This window comes from Anopheles stephensi, chromosome 3, assembly GCF_013141755.1.
Source record: "Anopheles stephensi strain Indian chromosome 3, UCI_ANSTEP_V1.0, whole genome shotgun sequence".
Taxonomy (NCBI): domain Eukaryota; kingdom Metazoa; phylum Arthropoda; class Insecta; order Diptera; family Culicidae; genus Anopheles; species Anopheles stephensi.
Window position 1 is genome coordinate 40,756,741 of NC_050203.1, and position 14,548 is coordinate 40,771,288.

The following is a 14,548-nucleotide window of genomic DNA, read 5'->3' on the forward strand; positions in this document are numbered from 1 at the left end:
CTGTACGATGATCTCACCATCGTGCAGCGAATTAGACTCGCCAGGCTCCGGTGGGCTGGTCACTTCATGAGAATGACACCGGACGACCCAGCCCATAAAGTCCTTTTAGGCCGTCCACATGGACAGAAGAGGCGTGGTAGGCTCATTGAGACAGGAAGACAGTGAGCGGTAAACCGTGAGCGGTATCGAGGATTGTTACGGTAGGCCAAGACCGTAAAGCGGTTGTAGCGCCTGATAAGTAAGTAAGTAAGTAAGTAAGTAAGGCATACGTTTTCAACAATATTTCTCAGAGACTCAAGTGGAAAACCGGGCTCTCCAAAATTGAGCAATTGCTGTACTTTGAAGACGATTTGCTTAGCCTAGAGCAAGAAATCATCTTTCTCTCTTCGCACAACTCTTTATACACCTTTTAATTATGCATTGACAAAAAGAAAAACAGATTGAAAATAGGTTGTCAAATTTTCTCGGGATATCAAAAACATCTCCGGGATATCCTTCACGGCTGGCTTTAACTTACCATTGCAATGGTTTATGCTTACTTTGGAAAGTAACAATAAAGTACTTAATTGAATGGTCCAGACCGGTCTCCATTTTGTACTTTTTCCATATGTAAATCATTTTAAGTTGGTTTAGTTTGCAAAAATCGGACTTTCTGCACTAAATTGTTCATTTCAGTCATTTGGAAGCCGATTTTCATTGTTTTTTATCAGAAGTTAAATGAAATGTGCTTAAAGAGACGAGCGAAAACAAGAATCATAATTGCCCAGCAAAAGGCTAAGAAAATCATCCTCAAAAATCAGCAATTGTTCGATTTTTGCAAGTTTGGATTTCCGTTTCAAGCTCTGTGTATGATTTTGAAGGAAAATTTGCGAGATAAAAGCTCTTTCCGATGATGTATTTAATTTAGTCTTCCTGTGAAAATTACCTCCCACAGATTATTGAAAACCGGAATACAAATATTCGCCGCCCCTTGTGTATTTGATTATCAGAAGATGTGTGGATATCTTATCATTCACAATTGAAAGCATACAAGCATTGAGTTACAATATATTTGAAGCATCATATCGAATCACCATAGAAGTTTTTATTATATTTGATGGCATTATCAAGCGAATGTTTAGGCATGAGAAAAATATCCATTGACAAATTTACATGCATATCGATCGGTATGGAACATTGGGAAAATGGATTTACCTTTCATGTTTTAAGGAATTTCAAAATGTAATTTATCCTGACAGCACATATCTCACAAAAATGGGCAAATTGTTTCCGAAACCGAAGCAAAAAATTGAATTCTGAAAACATGGTATGATCGATACTGTGTTGGGTTTATCAGAACATTCATCATTATCTTACGTTAGATTTAATTTTTGACAACTATTACATCAATTTTATTCTTTAAATGAAGCATTGTAGTACAGCTTGGTACTACACACCAGTGGACAAAGCACACTGAATATGTTGGAGCCAGTTTTGTCGCATAATTGTTTATTGTTTGCTGCAGCACAGCGCTTGGCGAAAAACCCCCAAAATCCCTTTCACATCGGGGTTTGAAGCGGTTGCTCACAGAACCCGCCGAATGTTCTCCGTTCCCGAAAAAAGGGACATAATCTTACGTCGAACGGATGGCTAACCCAATTACAGGGAAGCCTTTCTCATCGTCAAGTATTTTTCTTTCCTCTAAAAACCGTGTCTGGTTCATTTATCGTCAACTAACAGCTTCCCAATATTTTTTGTTGTTTTCTGGTTCGTATCCCACTCGCTGATATAACAAACCTCTTCCAGTGAGGTTCTTTTTTACTGAACCGTGTCTATACAACGGACACGGATTTGTTGACAAACAGGAGGATGTGAAAACAATGAGCTCTCTTCAAACAATTATTTTACCATTAGATTAGAGAGCCCAGCCAAGTAAGCAGGCCGAGAATGCTGGAACGTGCTGGGTGGCATATGGAAAATGGGGAAGAAATTTAGCAGATTTTCGCTTTTCCTTCTTTCTGGTGGGTTTTTTTTTTCATTTAACGTAAGAATAACGAACGAAAAATGTGTTCTTTATTGTATGCTCGTGAAGTTTGTATTATAATTTACCATTAATACGATGCTTCAGAAAAACTTTAACCGATGTTTATTTTTTAAAAAAGCATACACGCGTAAGGGAGTTTCATAAGACGTTAAGAACGATTTTTGGAAAACAAGTTCATATTAAAATTCTCTATCGAAAACGAAAAAAAAAACATCTCCTCAACCTTTACGGATCCTTACCAAGCAAAGTCAGCGAAGGAAAGATGTCGAAAAAGAACTTGTAACTGTACCCGTGTAGTGGATTATTCTGAAGATATAGTTGTGTAATCCTGGGGAAACTGTGCAAAAACTCCTCCGACACCGTTCGTATACCATTGTTGGACAGATCCAGACTGACAAGGGAAGGAAGCAACATACCGTTCGTGGTCAGAGCTAGCGATGAAACCTCCAAGGAGGATGCGTTAAAATGCGTAAGGTTAAAGAACGCAGCTAGCTGTGTAAAATCAAAGCCATCAAGTGGATTATGAGAGACGTCCAACGCTTCCAGATGTTTAAAAGCGCTCAAATCCTCGACAGAAGAAAGCCGGTTAGATGACAGGTCGATACTAACCAGAGCCGGTTCCGAGTCGACCACTGGAGCGACGTGTGAAATTCGGTTTCGTGACGCCTTCAGTTCCTCCAAAGCCGGCGTAACAATCACCGATTCGATCATGTTGTCTGACACGTCCAGCGAGCGCAGTGATTCATTGAGCTGCCTGAAGCTGTGCAGCGGAAAGCTGACGAAAGAATTGTTTGCAACGCTTAGCTGCTTCAGGAGAGAATTTTTCCGAAACACACCCTCGTCCAGCTCATCGAGCTGATTGTTCTGCAGGAACACCGCCCGAAGGTTTGGTTGATTAGCAAACAAATCGCGGTCCAGCGTCTGCAGTCCCAATCCATCGGCGCTGATAAACTCTAGATTAACCAGGTCGACAAACACGGTCGGTGGCAGTCGGGTCAGCCAGTTGTTGTTGCCAAAATCGAGCATCTTCAAATGCTCCAACCCCTCAAACGTGCCGCTCGAAATCCATTCGATCGAGTTGTTTCGAAGGTTCAGCACCTTCAGATTGCGGAATCTGACAAAGTTCCCTGGCCACAGCCGTTCGATCCGGTTGCCTTCCAGGTAGAGCTCTTGCAGCGCGTTATCGGAAGCGAAGGCATCCGGGTTCAGTTCGGTGAGTCGATTGAACGATAAATCCAATACTGACAGCATCCGAGAACCGTGGAACAATCCTCTCGGCAGTACGCTTAGGTCGTTTCGGCGTAAAAATAACATCGCCGGATAGATCGAACCAAACGACCAAAACGCTTCCGTGTCGATTTCCGCAATGGAGCACCGCTCGAGGCTGAGGAACTGCAGTGCTATCGGTCGGAGCAGGAAGTTCTTACCGAGCCGCTGCAGGCGTATCTCGTTCAGAGACAGCCGCTGCATGTGGAGCGTATGGTGAAGAAATTGTTCATTAACGTCAGCGATCGGGTTACTGGACAGATCGAACTCTTGGAGCATGGGCAGGTTTTGTAGTAACGTTGCCGAAACCTCTGCTATCTTATTGAGTCCCAGGGAAAGTTTCTTGAGCGTGGTCAGTGCTGTGAACACTCCGGTCGGTAAGCTACTGATTTCATTTCCGTTCAGATGCAACTCATCGAGCGCTGGCATTCTTTTGAAGGTATCAGCCTCAATGACATTGATAGCGTTATTTGACACATTCAGCACCTTCAGCTTGGTTAGGCCCTGGAAATATTCACTCGTTAACCGGTTCAGATTGTTGAACGACAGCAGCAGCTCAGTAATATTGGACGTGCCTTCAAACGAACTTCCCTGCAGCTCACTTATCCGGTTTCCCTCGAGATCGAGCCTAGCGAGATGCTTTAAGCCCTTTACGAATGCTACCTCGGTCAAGTGATTGGCCCTTATATCGAGCGAACGGAGGCTTTGCCTTTGTTGAGCGAAGGTGCGCGGCGGAACGGTGGCCAACTGATTGTGTCCCAGCCGTATTACGCGCAGCTTGGGACAATCGATAAAGGCGTCCTCCTGTAGCGCCACGAGATTGTTCCGGTCGAGGTATAGCTCCTCCAGGATCGGCAGTTCCGCGAAAAACTTTGCCGGTAACGTTTCTATAAGATTGCCAGCCAGCCGTATCTGCTTCACCTCGAGATTCTCGAGAAATAGCTCCTCCGGGACGACTTTTATTTTATTGTTGCTGGCCGCAAACACTCGCAAATGAGTGATCCCCGCCAGTAGCTCGACCGGCACCGTCTCCAGATAGTTATCGTCCAGCTCAATCAGCGTGGTGTTGACCGCGTCATGAAAAGTATCGGGCGCAATGCTGGTAATGCGATTATCGTTCAGCCAGATGGCATCAAGATTTTCCAGCACAGTGAGCATGGTTCGATCAAACGAAACGAGCCCGTTATTTCGCAGATCTAAGGCGAACGGCTTAATCGAGGGGAAAAGCAGCAGCTGAAACTCTTCCAGCCGGTTCCAGCGAAGGTGTAGCTCCTCCAGATTGCTTAAGTTTCGCAACAAAATGGGCGACACGAGCGTGAGCGAATTGTTGCTGAGCGTTAGCTTCCGCAGGTCGCCCGTATTGGCGAACAAATTCTCGTGCACCTCTTCCAGCCGATTGTTGTCCAGCTTGATGGACTCCACGTCAGTCAGCGGATCGAACACTGTTTCCGGCAAACTTTCGATTGCATTGCCCGACAGGTCAAGGTTCCAAATTTTTGGACAGTGCTGAAACACGGCGGCATCCAGCGTTCGTACGCGATTTTTCGTCACAGTCAGGAAGTTTAGCTGTCCCAGGTCGCGAAACCACTCGGGAGCGATTGTGGTCAAACCAATATCAATCAACTTTAATGTGCGTAGCGAGTGCAGCCCACGGAAGATGCTTTTTGGCAACGTTTCCAGCGGATTATCGGCTATCATAATCGCACTAACACGCTTTAACCCTTGGAAAGCGCCCTCATCGATGAGGCGCGTTTGCGTTCCGGTTAATCGGATGACGGTAGTGTTCGGTAGCGATGCAAAAACCAACTCCGGAACGTACTCCACCACACTGTTTGTGAAGGACACGGTAAGCTCCGACGCACCATCGTACCCACTAATCGCCAGTCGGTAGGCCGGCAGCGGGCTGTCGTTGATTATGCGTACCGAGGCGCCGGTAAATGTGCACTTTGTTGCACTGTAGATGCAATTCAGTGCCGTGGGCCGTGCGGTGGCCCCGTCCGAGGGTAGAACGCTGCTGGCAAACAGGGCAACGAGCAGCACGGTCGTCCACTGCAGCCTGGTCAACAATAACCGCCACCGAAAACGAAGTATTCAATTACAATTGCTAATGCTCATCAGCCGGTATTAGCGGGAACTTATTACTTACAGCGATGCACCGTGTTGTACTCCCATGCTGCAGCTGCCCACAGGTAGGTATCAAACTTTAATTTCACCTGTTGTGTGTGTATGCGTGCTGTCTCCTGCAGGCAGGGACAGGGAGACTCACCCACCCGAAGCGCCGGTAATCCACTTGCGGCCTATTTTGCCAAAAACAGTAACGGAAACCTGTTCACCAAGGCGGCTGTTTACCGAATGAGCAGCTCCAGTGCCGGAACTTGATAGCTAGCTAGGGCTAGAAACCGCGCCGCAGAGTCGAACATAATCAGTACGCTTTTAATTCGCCCTTGACCCCCGGGGGCCAAATGAACGAATTTTGCGGCTTTACCTATGCGTTGAGATAATCTCCTGCCCGGACCGTAGGCGAAGAGCTGGCAGAAATTGCTTTACGTAAACGGCGTTCGGTGGCGTCGGGCCGAAGGGTTGCTTGCGTGTAAGCAATTTGTTCGGTTGATTGATAATTTCTGAACCATTTTCTTCCTGTTCAGAGCAGCGATGCACGGAGAACGATCCCTTTAAAAACCTTTCTAGGCGTAAATATAGAATTCAGTTGACTCAGCGCAGACCCATGAGAACGACATTATTTAAATTGATCAAGAGACGTTACACGCTTTCTTCTCAGTTTCGTCGCAGCTCCGAAGTGTTTATACTTCACATAAACACTATGACTATTTTTCAATTCAATGTAATGCTACAAGGAAGAGCTGTGTGAAAATAAAGACAAAAACAGCCTTTTTATTAATAATTTAGCTCAGGGGAAGATAACGACCCAACCAGAGAGACATTCTGTAGAAATAGGCTGATTGATATAAATCTTCCCACATAAACCTTACCTGGGCATTAATGAATCTGCTCGAAGGGAACGGAAACCCCAACTGCAAGAATTACACAGCACAGAAATATTTAAAAATCGTTATTTCCGATCTGCACAAAAAAAACAGACTTCTTCGATTTCGCTTCTCACGTGCCCCGAATGTACAACAATCTCGCCATGAACATGTTTATCGAATCAAATTATTTTTCTGTGCAGCTGGGTATTCTGCTGATCAAGATTGGTAATTTCTGCGTAATTGATGTTATTCAAATTAATATGACGGTAGAAAAATAGATCATATTGTTGTTGTTACCAATTACTTCTTTGGAACTACGCTCGCCTTGGTTTGTTATTTATGGCATTTCTAGCTTATTGTTATGGCTGGCTGGCAGCTACCATAATCTCAGCATATGCCAGGAAATATTATTGTAATCAAATCCTAGACGCAGAAATTTTTAAAGCCTTAAAGGCATAAAAAGCTCCTTGAAAATATGAACCTATTTGGCGTGAGCCATCGTCAGCACCGTTGAAGCACTTCGAAACATAAAAACAAATACTAACAATAAGTAAAACAATATACTAGCTTAATGCAAACATTCAAGATAATAATTCAAACATTCAGAGATGAGAAAAAAAATTCTCAAAGAAAAAAACATGATTCTACACTTTTCAGAATCATCCTACTGTTAAAGAAGAATTGATTATCTTTAAATGGCAATAAAAATAAAACCACAACAGAGAACACCCGGTCCCAAGCGTTCCTTCGGCATTTTAATCATATCTTGGTAATGGTTGCCTTAAAAACAAATGCTCGCAATTTTTCAGCTCTTTCTGAGCCATTGATTGCCTTGGAAGTAGAATTATTGAATAAAACCCTCCGATAGAGATTTGTCCAGTAAACTCGATTCGTCATGATGCAGAGCTGCTGCTTTTAGATATTTGACAGAGAATTTGATATAGTATTGTCCATATAATTAAAGACATATTGCAACGTTTAAACAGAACCTTGGATTTATAAATTTCAACATTTAATCTCCCAGTCAGTGAAATTTAGGTTTCCTCGCAAATGCCTGCTGAATAAGAAGGGACTTACTACACTGTTGGTTGGCCTGAAAGTGTGGGAATAGGTTATAAAACTCCATCAGCCGAAAGTGATTATCAGGAAGCTATTTTCAACTTTTAAGCTCAAGGATAAAACTCACAGAACGAACAATTCTCCTTGACTTAGACGTGGCAGTTCAAAATCAATTTATACACAAGACGCTGGATGGTTGAAAGGATCTGTTGAACGCATTAAATAATCCCAAAAATTAGATTATTGCTCTAATGAGTGCATACTCTTAAATTTTATGCTGTGTCAAGTATTCTCCGTCTTACAGGCTTGATGGCACGATAGGTCTTGCTGGCTTTGTAGGGTACAACTACAGTCAACTTTATTAAAAGCTTTCCCCATGTGATGCAAATTTATCATAAATCATTTAAATATCATATCACCTCTTGAAGTTCGTCAGGTTGGCGGTGTACTTGTGGCCCCTAAGCCCTCCCGGTACACAAAATGTTTTTTTAATTGATAGGAGGTTCATTCCTCCGGCAAACAAAAAAGAAAAGCCCAACAACATCCTCACGCGTAGGAGAACCATTTGCATTATTTAATACATTCCGGGCAACGTGTTATTTAAATTAGCTAAATAGCTGTGTACAGCAATGAACGAGAGAGAGAGCTGAGCGGAACATGCTATTGTGTGGCAGCGTGTGCTGGAATATGTAATAATGTGGGCTTCTTTAATGTAAAGAGCTCTGTCGGAAACCGGCTAAAGCACACACTTGACTATTTATTGATTGACGTGTGAGTAATTTCAAAGCCGTCGAAGCGTCGAGGGTTCTTCGTGGTACATGTGTTTTGGGTCGTTTTCTCACAGGTTTAAAACAGACAGCATACATGAAAATTACGGCATTAAAAATTGAAGCACGAAAAAGGTGTATATTAATTTAATTAAACCTCGTAGTACCTACGCATTCTAAGCGGTAAAACTTTTTTCTGGGAGGATTTTTCCTTCCAACACTATTTTCCACTTTTATGGTACACTGGAAGTAGAAGACTGAACTATTTAAAATGAAGCATTTAAATAATAGAGAGCCTCACAACTTTTAAAAGCCCAACAGTGATCCAACCCGTCCCAACGCGCTTGCCAGTAATATAATTAACGCTACGTTTTCTTAGAGCCAAGATTTGCATAAAGGTGCCTTACAGTGCGAACCAAAACAAAAACAATACCATTCTCCAGTCGACAATAAAATCACCAAATTAGATTGCCAAGATACGGGCCGGAGCCGACTCCGACCCACTTTGGCTCCACTTTTTCTCCCGACCAAACACTCGTAAACCACAGTCCCACGAGTGCCTAAGATGGTATGCGGAGACCAATTTAAAATATTCTCCAAAGGCAGAACTGCCGGTGTGACGATCAGCAACGAAAAAGTAGCAAAGACACAGGACGAATCGTTCAGGGTATTCGATTTGAGCGTCGAGACCCGACGTCGGGATGCACGGTGGCCAGCGAAACAGCAATAAAGGCTGATGCTGGTTACAAAACGAGACGATTTGCTCAGCTAGCTTCCTTCGCTGTTCATAGATTTCACGGGAAAGCTTCGTAATGACATAAAATCTAATTTGCGCTTTTTCGCACATTCTTGGCTAGAATGAAGCCATTCCGGTGTAAAAATAATCCCTAGAAAGAATGTTAATTGATGAGCAAGTAATAGGAAAGGATGTAACGAGGTTTTGGCTCACTGGCGGTCCCACAGCCCGCAACATGTATCTTTAATTGTATTTTGTTGGTGACATGATATGAACGCTTCCCAGTATAAAACGAGAACCAATTAAGCTTTTTTACCAAAACAAACTAAAAACAAAATTGTTCAAATTCGTGTGACCTTGCACTCATCACAATCGACAGAGGCAAAATAAATTAAGTATTACAGGGTTTTAGGAAATGTTTCCGCCTGCATAGATGTACACACAATCAGGCCCCTTGCGAGAACAGGAAGTTCCGGGATGGCAAAACATCCAGTGTGTGTGTGTTTTTTTTCTTCAAAAATATGGATCAAATATTTGCATCATGGTTCATCACATTTGCTCGAACGACCTTCCATGCCATCTTCTTCAACGTTTGCGACGACAGATGGCGGTGTTGGTATCAAAAGCAAAACATACGTTGATTTTTTTCGCCACTCGAATCGATTTGAATGAACGCTTTTCAGCCGTGACATGAAATGCTTGAACATGATACGACCCGATGATTGATTTCCACTCCGATGCTCACACGAAGAGTGGTAAGAATTTTACTCGCCTGTTTCCTAGAACCCCCAAGGCTTAATGGTTCACCGACACGCGGCAAAAGTCAAGTACAGTGATGCGCTGCGTACGTAATGGTGTCTCTGGCAGCAATGCAACAATTACATTCCTGTACGTTCGCTCGCGCTGTGCAAATGCCGTGCACATTGTGCGCTTTGTTCTTTGGTTTTTTGCAATCTTATTTTATGAAAGCAGCGTGCATTAGTGATGGTCGCTCGGAATTGGAACTAACTAGTTTCGATTCCATTTCCGATTTCCGGAACCGATTCAGATACAGGAACCGATTCCGATTCCCGGACCGATTCCAATTTCAGATTCAATCCGGGAACCAATTTCGGAAGATTTCAATTCCGGCACCGATTCCTATTCTCGAACCGATTCCAATTTCGTATCCAATTTCGGAATAGATTACGATTCAGAACCCAATTCCGGAACCGATTCCAAACAGAAACCAATTCTAGAACCGCTTTTTATGCTGGATACCATTCGGAACCGATTTCGATACCGGATCCGATTTCTGAATAGATTCCGATTCTGGAACCGATTTTGATTCTCGAGCAGATTCCGATTCCGTACTCAATTCCGGAACCGTTTCCGATCAGATCCAATTTCGATTCCGGACTCAATTCTGGAACCGATTGTCAGATGCCAGATGCTATTAAGGAACCGATTTCGATCCCGAAACCAATTCTGAAAACAATTCCGATTTTTGATTCTAAAATAAGTGTAAAAAACTTAAAATCAGCACTTTTCGGAGATCAGCCACTTTTTATCTGTTAATGCTCTTGTGTGTTTTTGCTGGGAGTATTTTTCTTTTTTATAGAAGAAATCGATAACATTTATTATTTAATATTTAAGGCCTTCGAGGCAATATATCGTGCCATTGGTTATTTTTTGAATAGTTTAGAATCTATTTTTTTCAATTCAAATCGTTGGAGAAAAACATTACATTACATTGCATTACATTCTAGGAATTTTACTTGACTTGAAAAAGACTGAAAACATTAACAAAGCTTGTATAATGAGTCAAAAAACCATCTTTTATCAGTGTGGAAAGTTTAAATTACAGTTGGAATCGAAAATGATTAACAAAAAACGTGTTGGAATTGATTCCGATTCCGGAACCGATTCCGAACCTATTCCGAACCATCTAACTGGAAAATAAGGAGCCGTCCGGAACCGATCGTTTTGCCCGTCACTAGCGTACTACTAACGCGGGAAAGCAAAATCCCGCGCAGAAATTGCAATGCAAACGTCCCAGGCATTCTTAATTTTGCCGCGCTATTTGCTCGAGTTGTAGCGAGGTTTCGAGTTTTCTCTAGCATACCGTCGACACAATTTAGGTCGATTAAAGTACAGCCAGACTGTGGGAGAATTTTCAAAAAGGTTTTAAATGAATCGATCAACCGTAAAGCTCAAAATGACGCTCCGTTATCTGCGCTATCGACCCAATTAATGAACAGTTTTCGATGTAGCAATCGCTTTTCGGTAGAATAAAGTTTTCCAATTGCAATATCCCCTACTCTCGACTGAAGGGACACCGTCAAGACATAAAACGGAAAACCTCCAAACATTTTCTTTGCACGAAGCATTGAAGGATAGTTCTGGAAGGCCGGTTTTTTTTGGGATCACCCAGACCACAGCGCAACCCTTTTTCAAAACGCAAACACCGACGATCGGAACTGTATTGTTGTCCGAACAATCAACCATCGACCGCCGACTTGTGACATGCGTGTGGCAAACCGTTTTCCTTTACAAGGAAATCGCTTTTGCTGCTCCCAAATAGACTGTCTTCTCCTCCTCCCAGAAACAGCTTCCGGTGAAGAAGAATTTCGACCGGCAGCTCCTGCCACCCAACTCGGGCAGAAAGAAAGCAACCAGAAAACGCACTTCACAGAAACCCCGACCGACGGACGACGGCCGGAGATCTGATAAAACTTTTAACCAACAATCTAACCACCGGCGAACGGGTTCCCGTGCAGGGCGGATTTAAGGGTGCCTGGGTTTCCGGCAGGATGAAGACATTAAGATCGCAAACTCGACTCGAACGAAACATACGCACGCAACCGCGATTCTCGCTACCAGGAAATCCGACTCCAAACCACGATGTTGGCCATTCTCGCATGCTGACGGATGGTGTGTGGTATCTGTGGAGCTGAATCGAGAAACTTACTATCACGTACTAGCGATGCATAAAACATGACGGGCCACGAACAGTGTAGCAGCAAGAAAAAGTTTGATTTCTACCCAATTTTCGGGATTTCGTTTCCAGGCCTGGGGCCTGAGGTAGTCGTAATCAAAAAGCTGTCGTGCAGTTAGTTTCCCCCTATAAAAGCGAACGGCAGTCATAAACAGCGCTACCTGTAGTCTGTGGCGTTTCTTTAGCCCGCGATTTCAAAAATCAAACGCAAGATAGTTACGGCGGGGGGTCCCGGTCGCTCTGGAGGCGGAATCCCTCCGGACTCCGGAGTGACGATCACAAATCGCACTTCTCAGAAGTGGCGGATGGTTCAAGCAAGCGGGTTACTTTTATGTTTTCTACTTCTGCGTACGGACCTCAATTATGTTTGTGGTAAAAAGTTAATCAAGCCAAAAATTATTTAAATAACGTACCCGCCACTCAATCATCTCGGTTGCAATGAATCGAAGTCCTGTAAGTGTTGTCACAAATAATTTGCACATTCTTCGCACCGGGGGTCGTAAATGCGCAAATGCGTTTCCAATGTGAGAAATCAATCTGAGCAATGTACCCATTTCCTTGGGTGGAATAGTATTTGGATTGAACTTCAATTTTAAGGATTCGTCGCTATGAAACACAATTTTGACATAAGGACATTGCATCTTCGGGAGAAGTTTTCAAACATTTTGCCAGAAGCGTTAAAATGCTGCTGCTGAAATTACATTCCGATAAAGTATTTATTGAAAGGATTTTTCCTGAGAGTGCCTTGATGTTGGGAAGGGTGTCACAAATATTGAAACTCGATACATTCTTCAAACTCGCCCGAAAGCTGATCCTTATTTAAAGAAGAGCATCAGGAGTCAAATGCACAGAATTTTGCTCAAAAAGTTTGTTCTCGTCCGAAAAAGAATGGTTTGATTAAAATTTGCACAACTTGTGCGCTACAGGCTATGCACAAGATAATTAAAGCCAGTTTTCGTTCTGTCTGTTATCCTTCTTTTCACTTCAACGTTACGCCACCGAACGCACAGATAGAACAGAACAGAAGTGGTTCTGTGTGAGCTTTTGGGGAAGCAAATCGTACCCAAAAACCCAGTACGCAGAACGAACGAATATCCATTTATCTTGCCCTTCACACACACGTTCACACACACTGTAATCAGTTAAAGGTGATTATATTAGCCTCGGTGATTTGGTTACTTGATTTGCTTTTGCCCTAGGATAGTTCATCAGACAAACCCTATTATCTGTTCATTTGCTATTTCACACCAACTTTTCACACAAACACTAACTCACCGCCGGTCTCATGTGTGGTCTGCTGCGTGTGTTTATATGTAAAGAATCTTGGTAGAGAATATCGTCTAGGATTTGCTGGTGATATGGGATAACACCCGGATCAAGCAATCTGTACCCTCTGCGTTGTGACAAATAGTTTGCCCCCAGCACGGTGTCACGATTTGGGCCCCTCAGTTTAAGACTCTTCTTCGTGTGGACCTCAGTCTTGGTAGATAAATTAACAATAAGTAGGATATCACCTTTTTTCTTTAGCACCACAACTTCTTCCATCCGGTAACGTTGCAAACCTTTTTATGCAATCAAATGAAACCGATCGGAAAGTCCTAGCCACACTGTTTCCGGTGTCCCATTCTATTTTTAGGTCCCGAGTGACGAGCCACGTTAGACTGATGATGTAAATAAACTCCATCCAGCAATGAGCTGTCCCAAGGATCATTCGAATCGAATTTTGGGATGGCTTTGGCTGATACTGTCACTGCCTTTGTCAATGCAGTGGTATTCCAAATTGCTGACGCATCGGGCGCTCTTACGTATCCTCGCTGCGAAGTGCTTTGTTCCTGGCAGCAGTAATCCTAAACAATAGATTATGCAATGATTAGGATGTCCATTTCAAGGATAATTTGTCACGTTCCAGGCTCTTGAAGTAAGGGCCACAGCAAGCCCACACTTTGCACGTGATCAAGTAAAACACAGGTTTCGCTCAACAAGCAATTTACTGTTCTTCCCTCTTTTAAGCTCGTACTCGTTTGTAGTTTAGTTGGTCTATGTTAAGTGTAGCCAATATTTTAATGGGACAAGAGAGCTTAAAGACTAGCAACACTTTTTTGGTTGCACTTCCATATTTCAAACGGCAGACATTCGATTGCTTGGCGATACTGCACGAACTGTAATGCGAAGTAAAATTGCTTGTCTCTTTGCACGATGTTTCGTCATTCAATCGACTAATTGATTTTAGCTTCACACAAAAAACTGCTCGATTATGTTCCCAAGGAATGTAATTTCTTTCTTTCAATCATGCAATCAACGTTTGTCATTTTATTCCACATCTGCTTCGTACAGCAATATAAAACATTACTTAATGTGGAAAAAGGATATCGGGGCAAGACATCTCCAGGACATCGTTTAACGTGCACCAAGCATCTGGGAGGAATATTTAACGTGAGCAAAATGTTTCAGTTCATAAAATATTTAGATAAATCTGAACTTATCTCTTCCGAGCCGTGATTACTTGCAATACAAATATTGTTACTTCCATTCCTGCCATTGTTTATGGGACCCTAGTCATACATGTATTTGGAACCAAATTTCAATCTACCGGTCTTGCTAGTCGTAACATAAATCTTCATTTGTTCTATCATAACGGAAGTCAAATAAACGAATTTATCTCTGTTTACCAAAAAGCGAAACATGCCAGAGGTACTATTACTAGATCAAAATGGTTGTGCTTCCTCCGAGCAA

General features: G+C 42.9%; 2 protein-coding genes across 3 annotated transcripts in view; both read right to left on the bottom strand.

Annotated features, from left to right (window-relative positions):
* LOC118511272 (G-protein coupled receptor daf-37) overlaps positions 1–14,548 on the bottom strand; it is a 78,235-nt gene that overhangs the window by 52,761 nt on the left and 10,926 nt on the right. The window lies entirely within an intron of this gene.
* Positions 1,073–5,627, bottom strand: LOC118511270 (toll-like receptor Tollo). The gene is made up of 3 exons (XM_036054156.1): positions 5,556–5,627; positions 5,436–5,468; positions 1,073–5,345 (listed from the first exon to the last, which is right to left on the bottom strand). The coding sequence occupies exons 2-3, from the start codon at positions 5,459–5,461 to the stop codon at positions 2,249–2,251; spliced, it is 3,123 nt and encodes a 1,040-aa protein (XP_035910049.1). The 5' UTR covers positions 5,462–5,468; positions 5,556–5,627; the 3' UTR covers positions 1,073–2,248.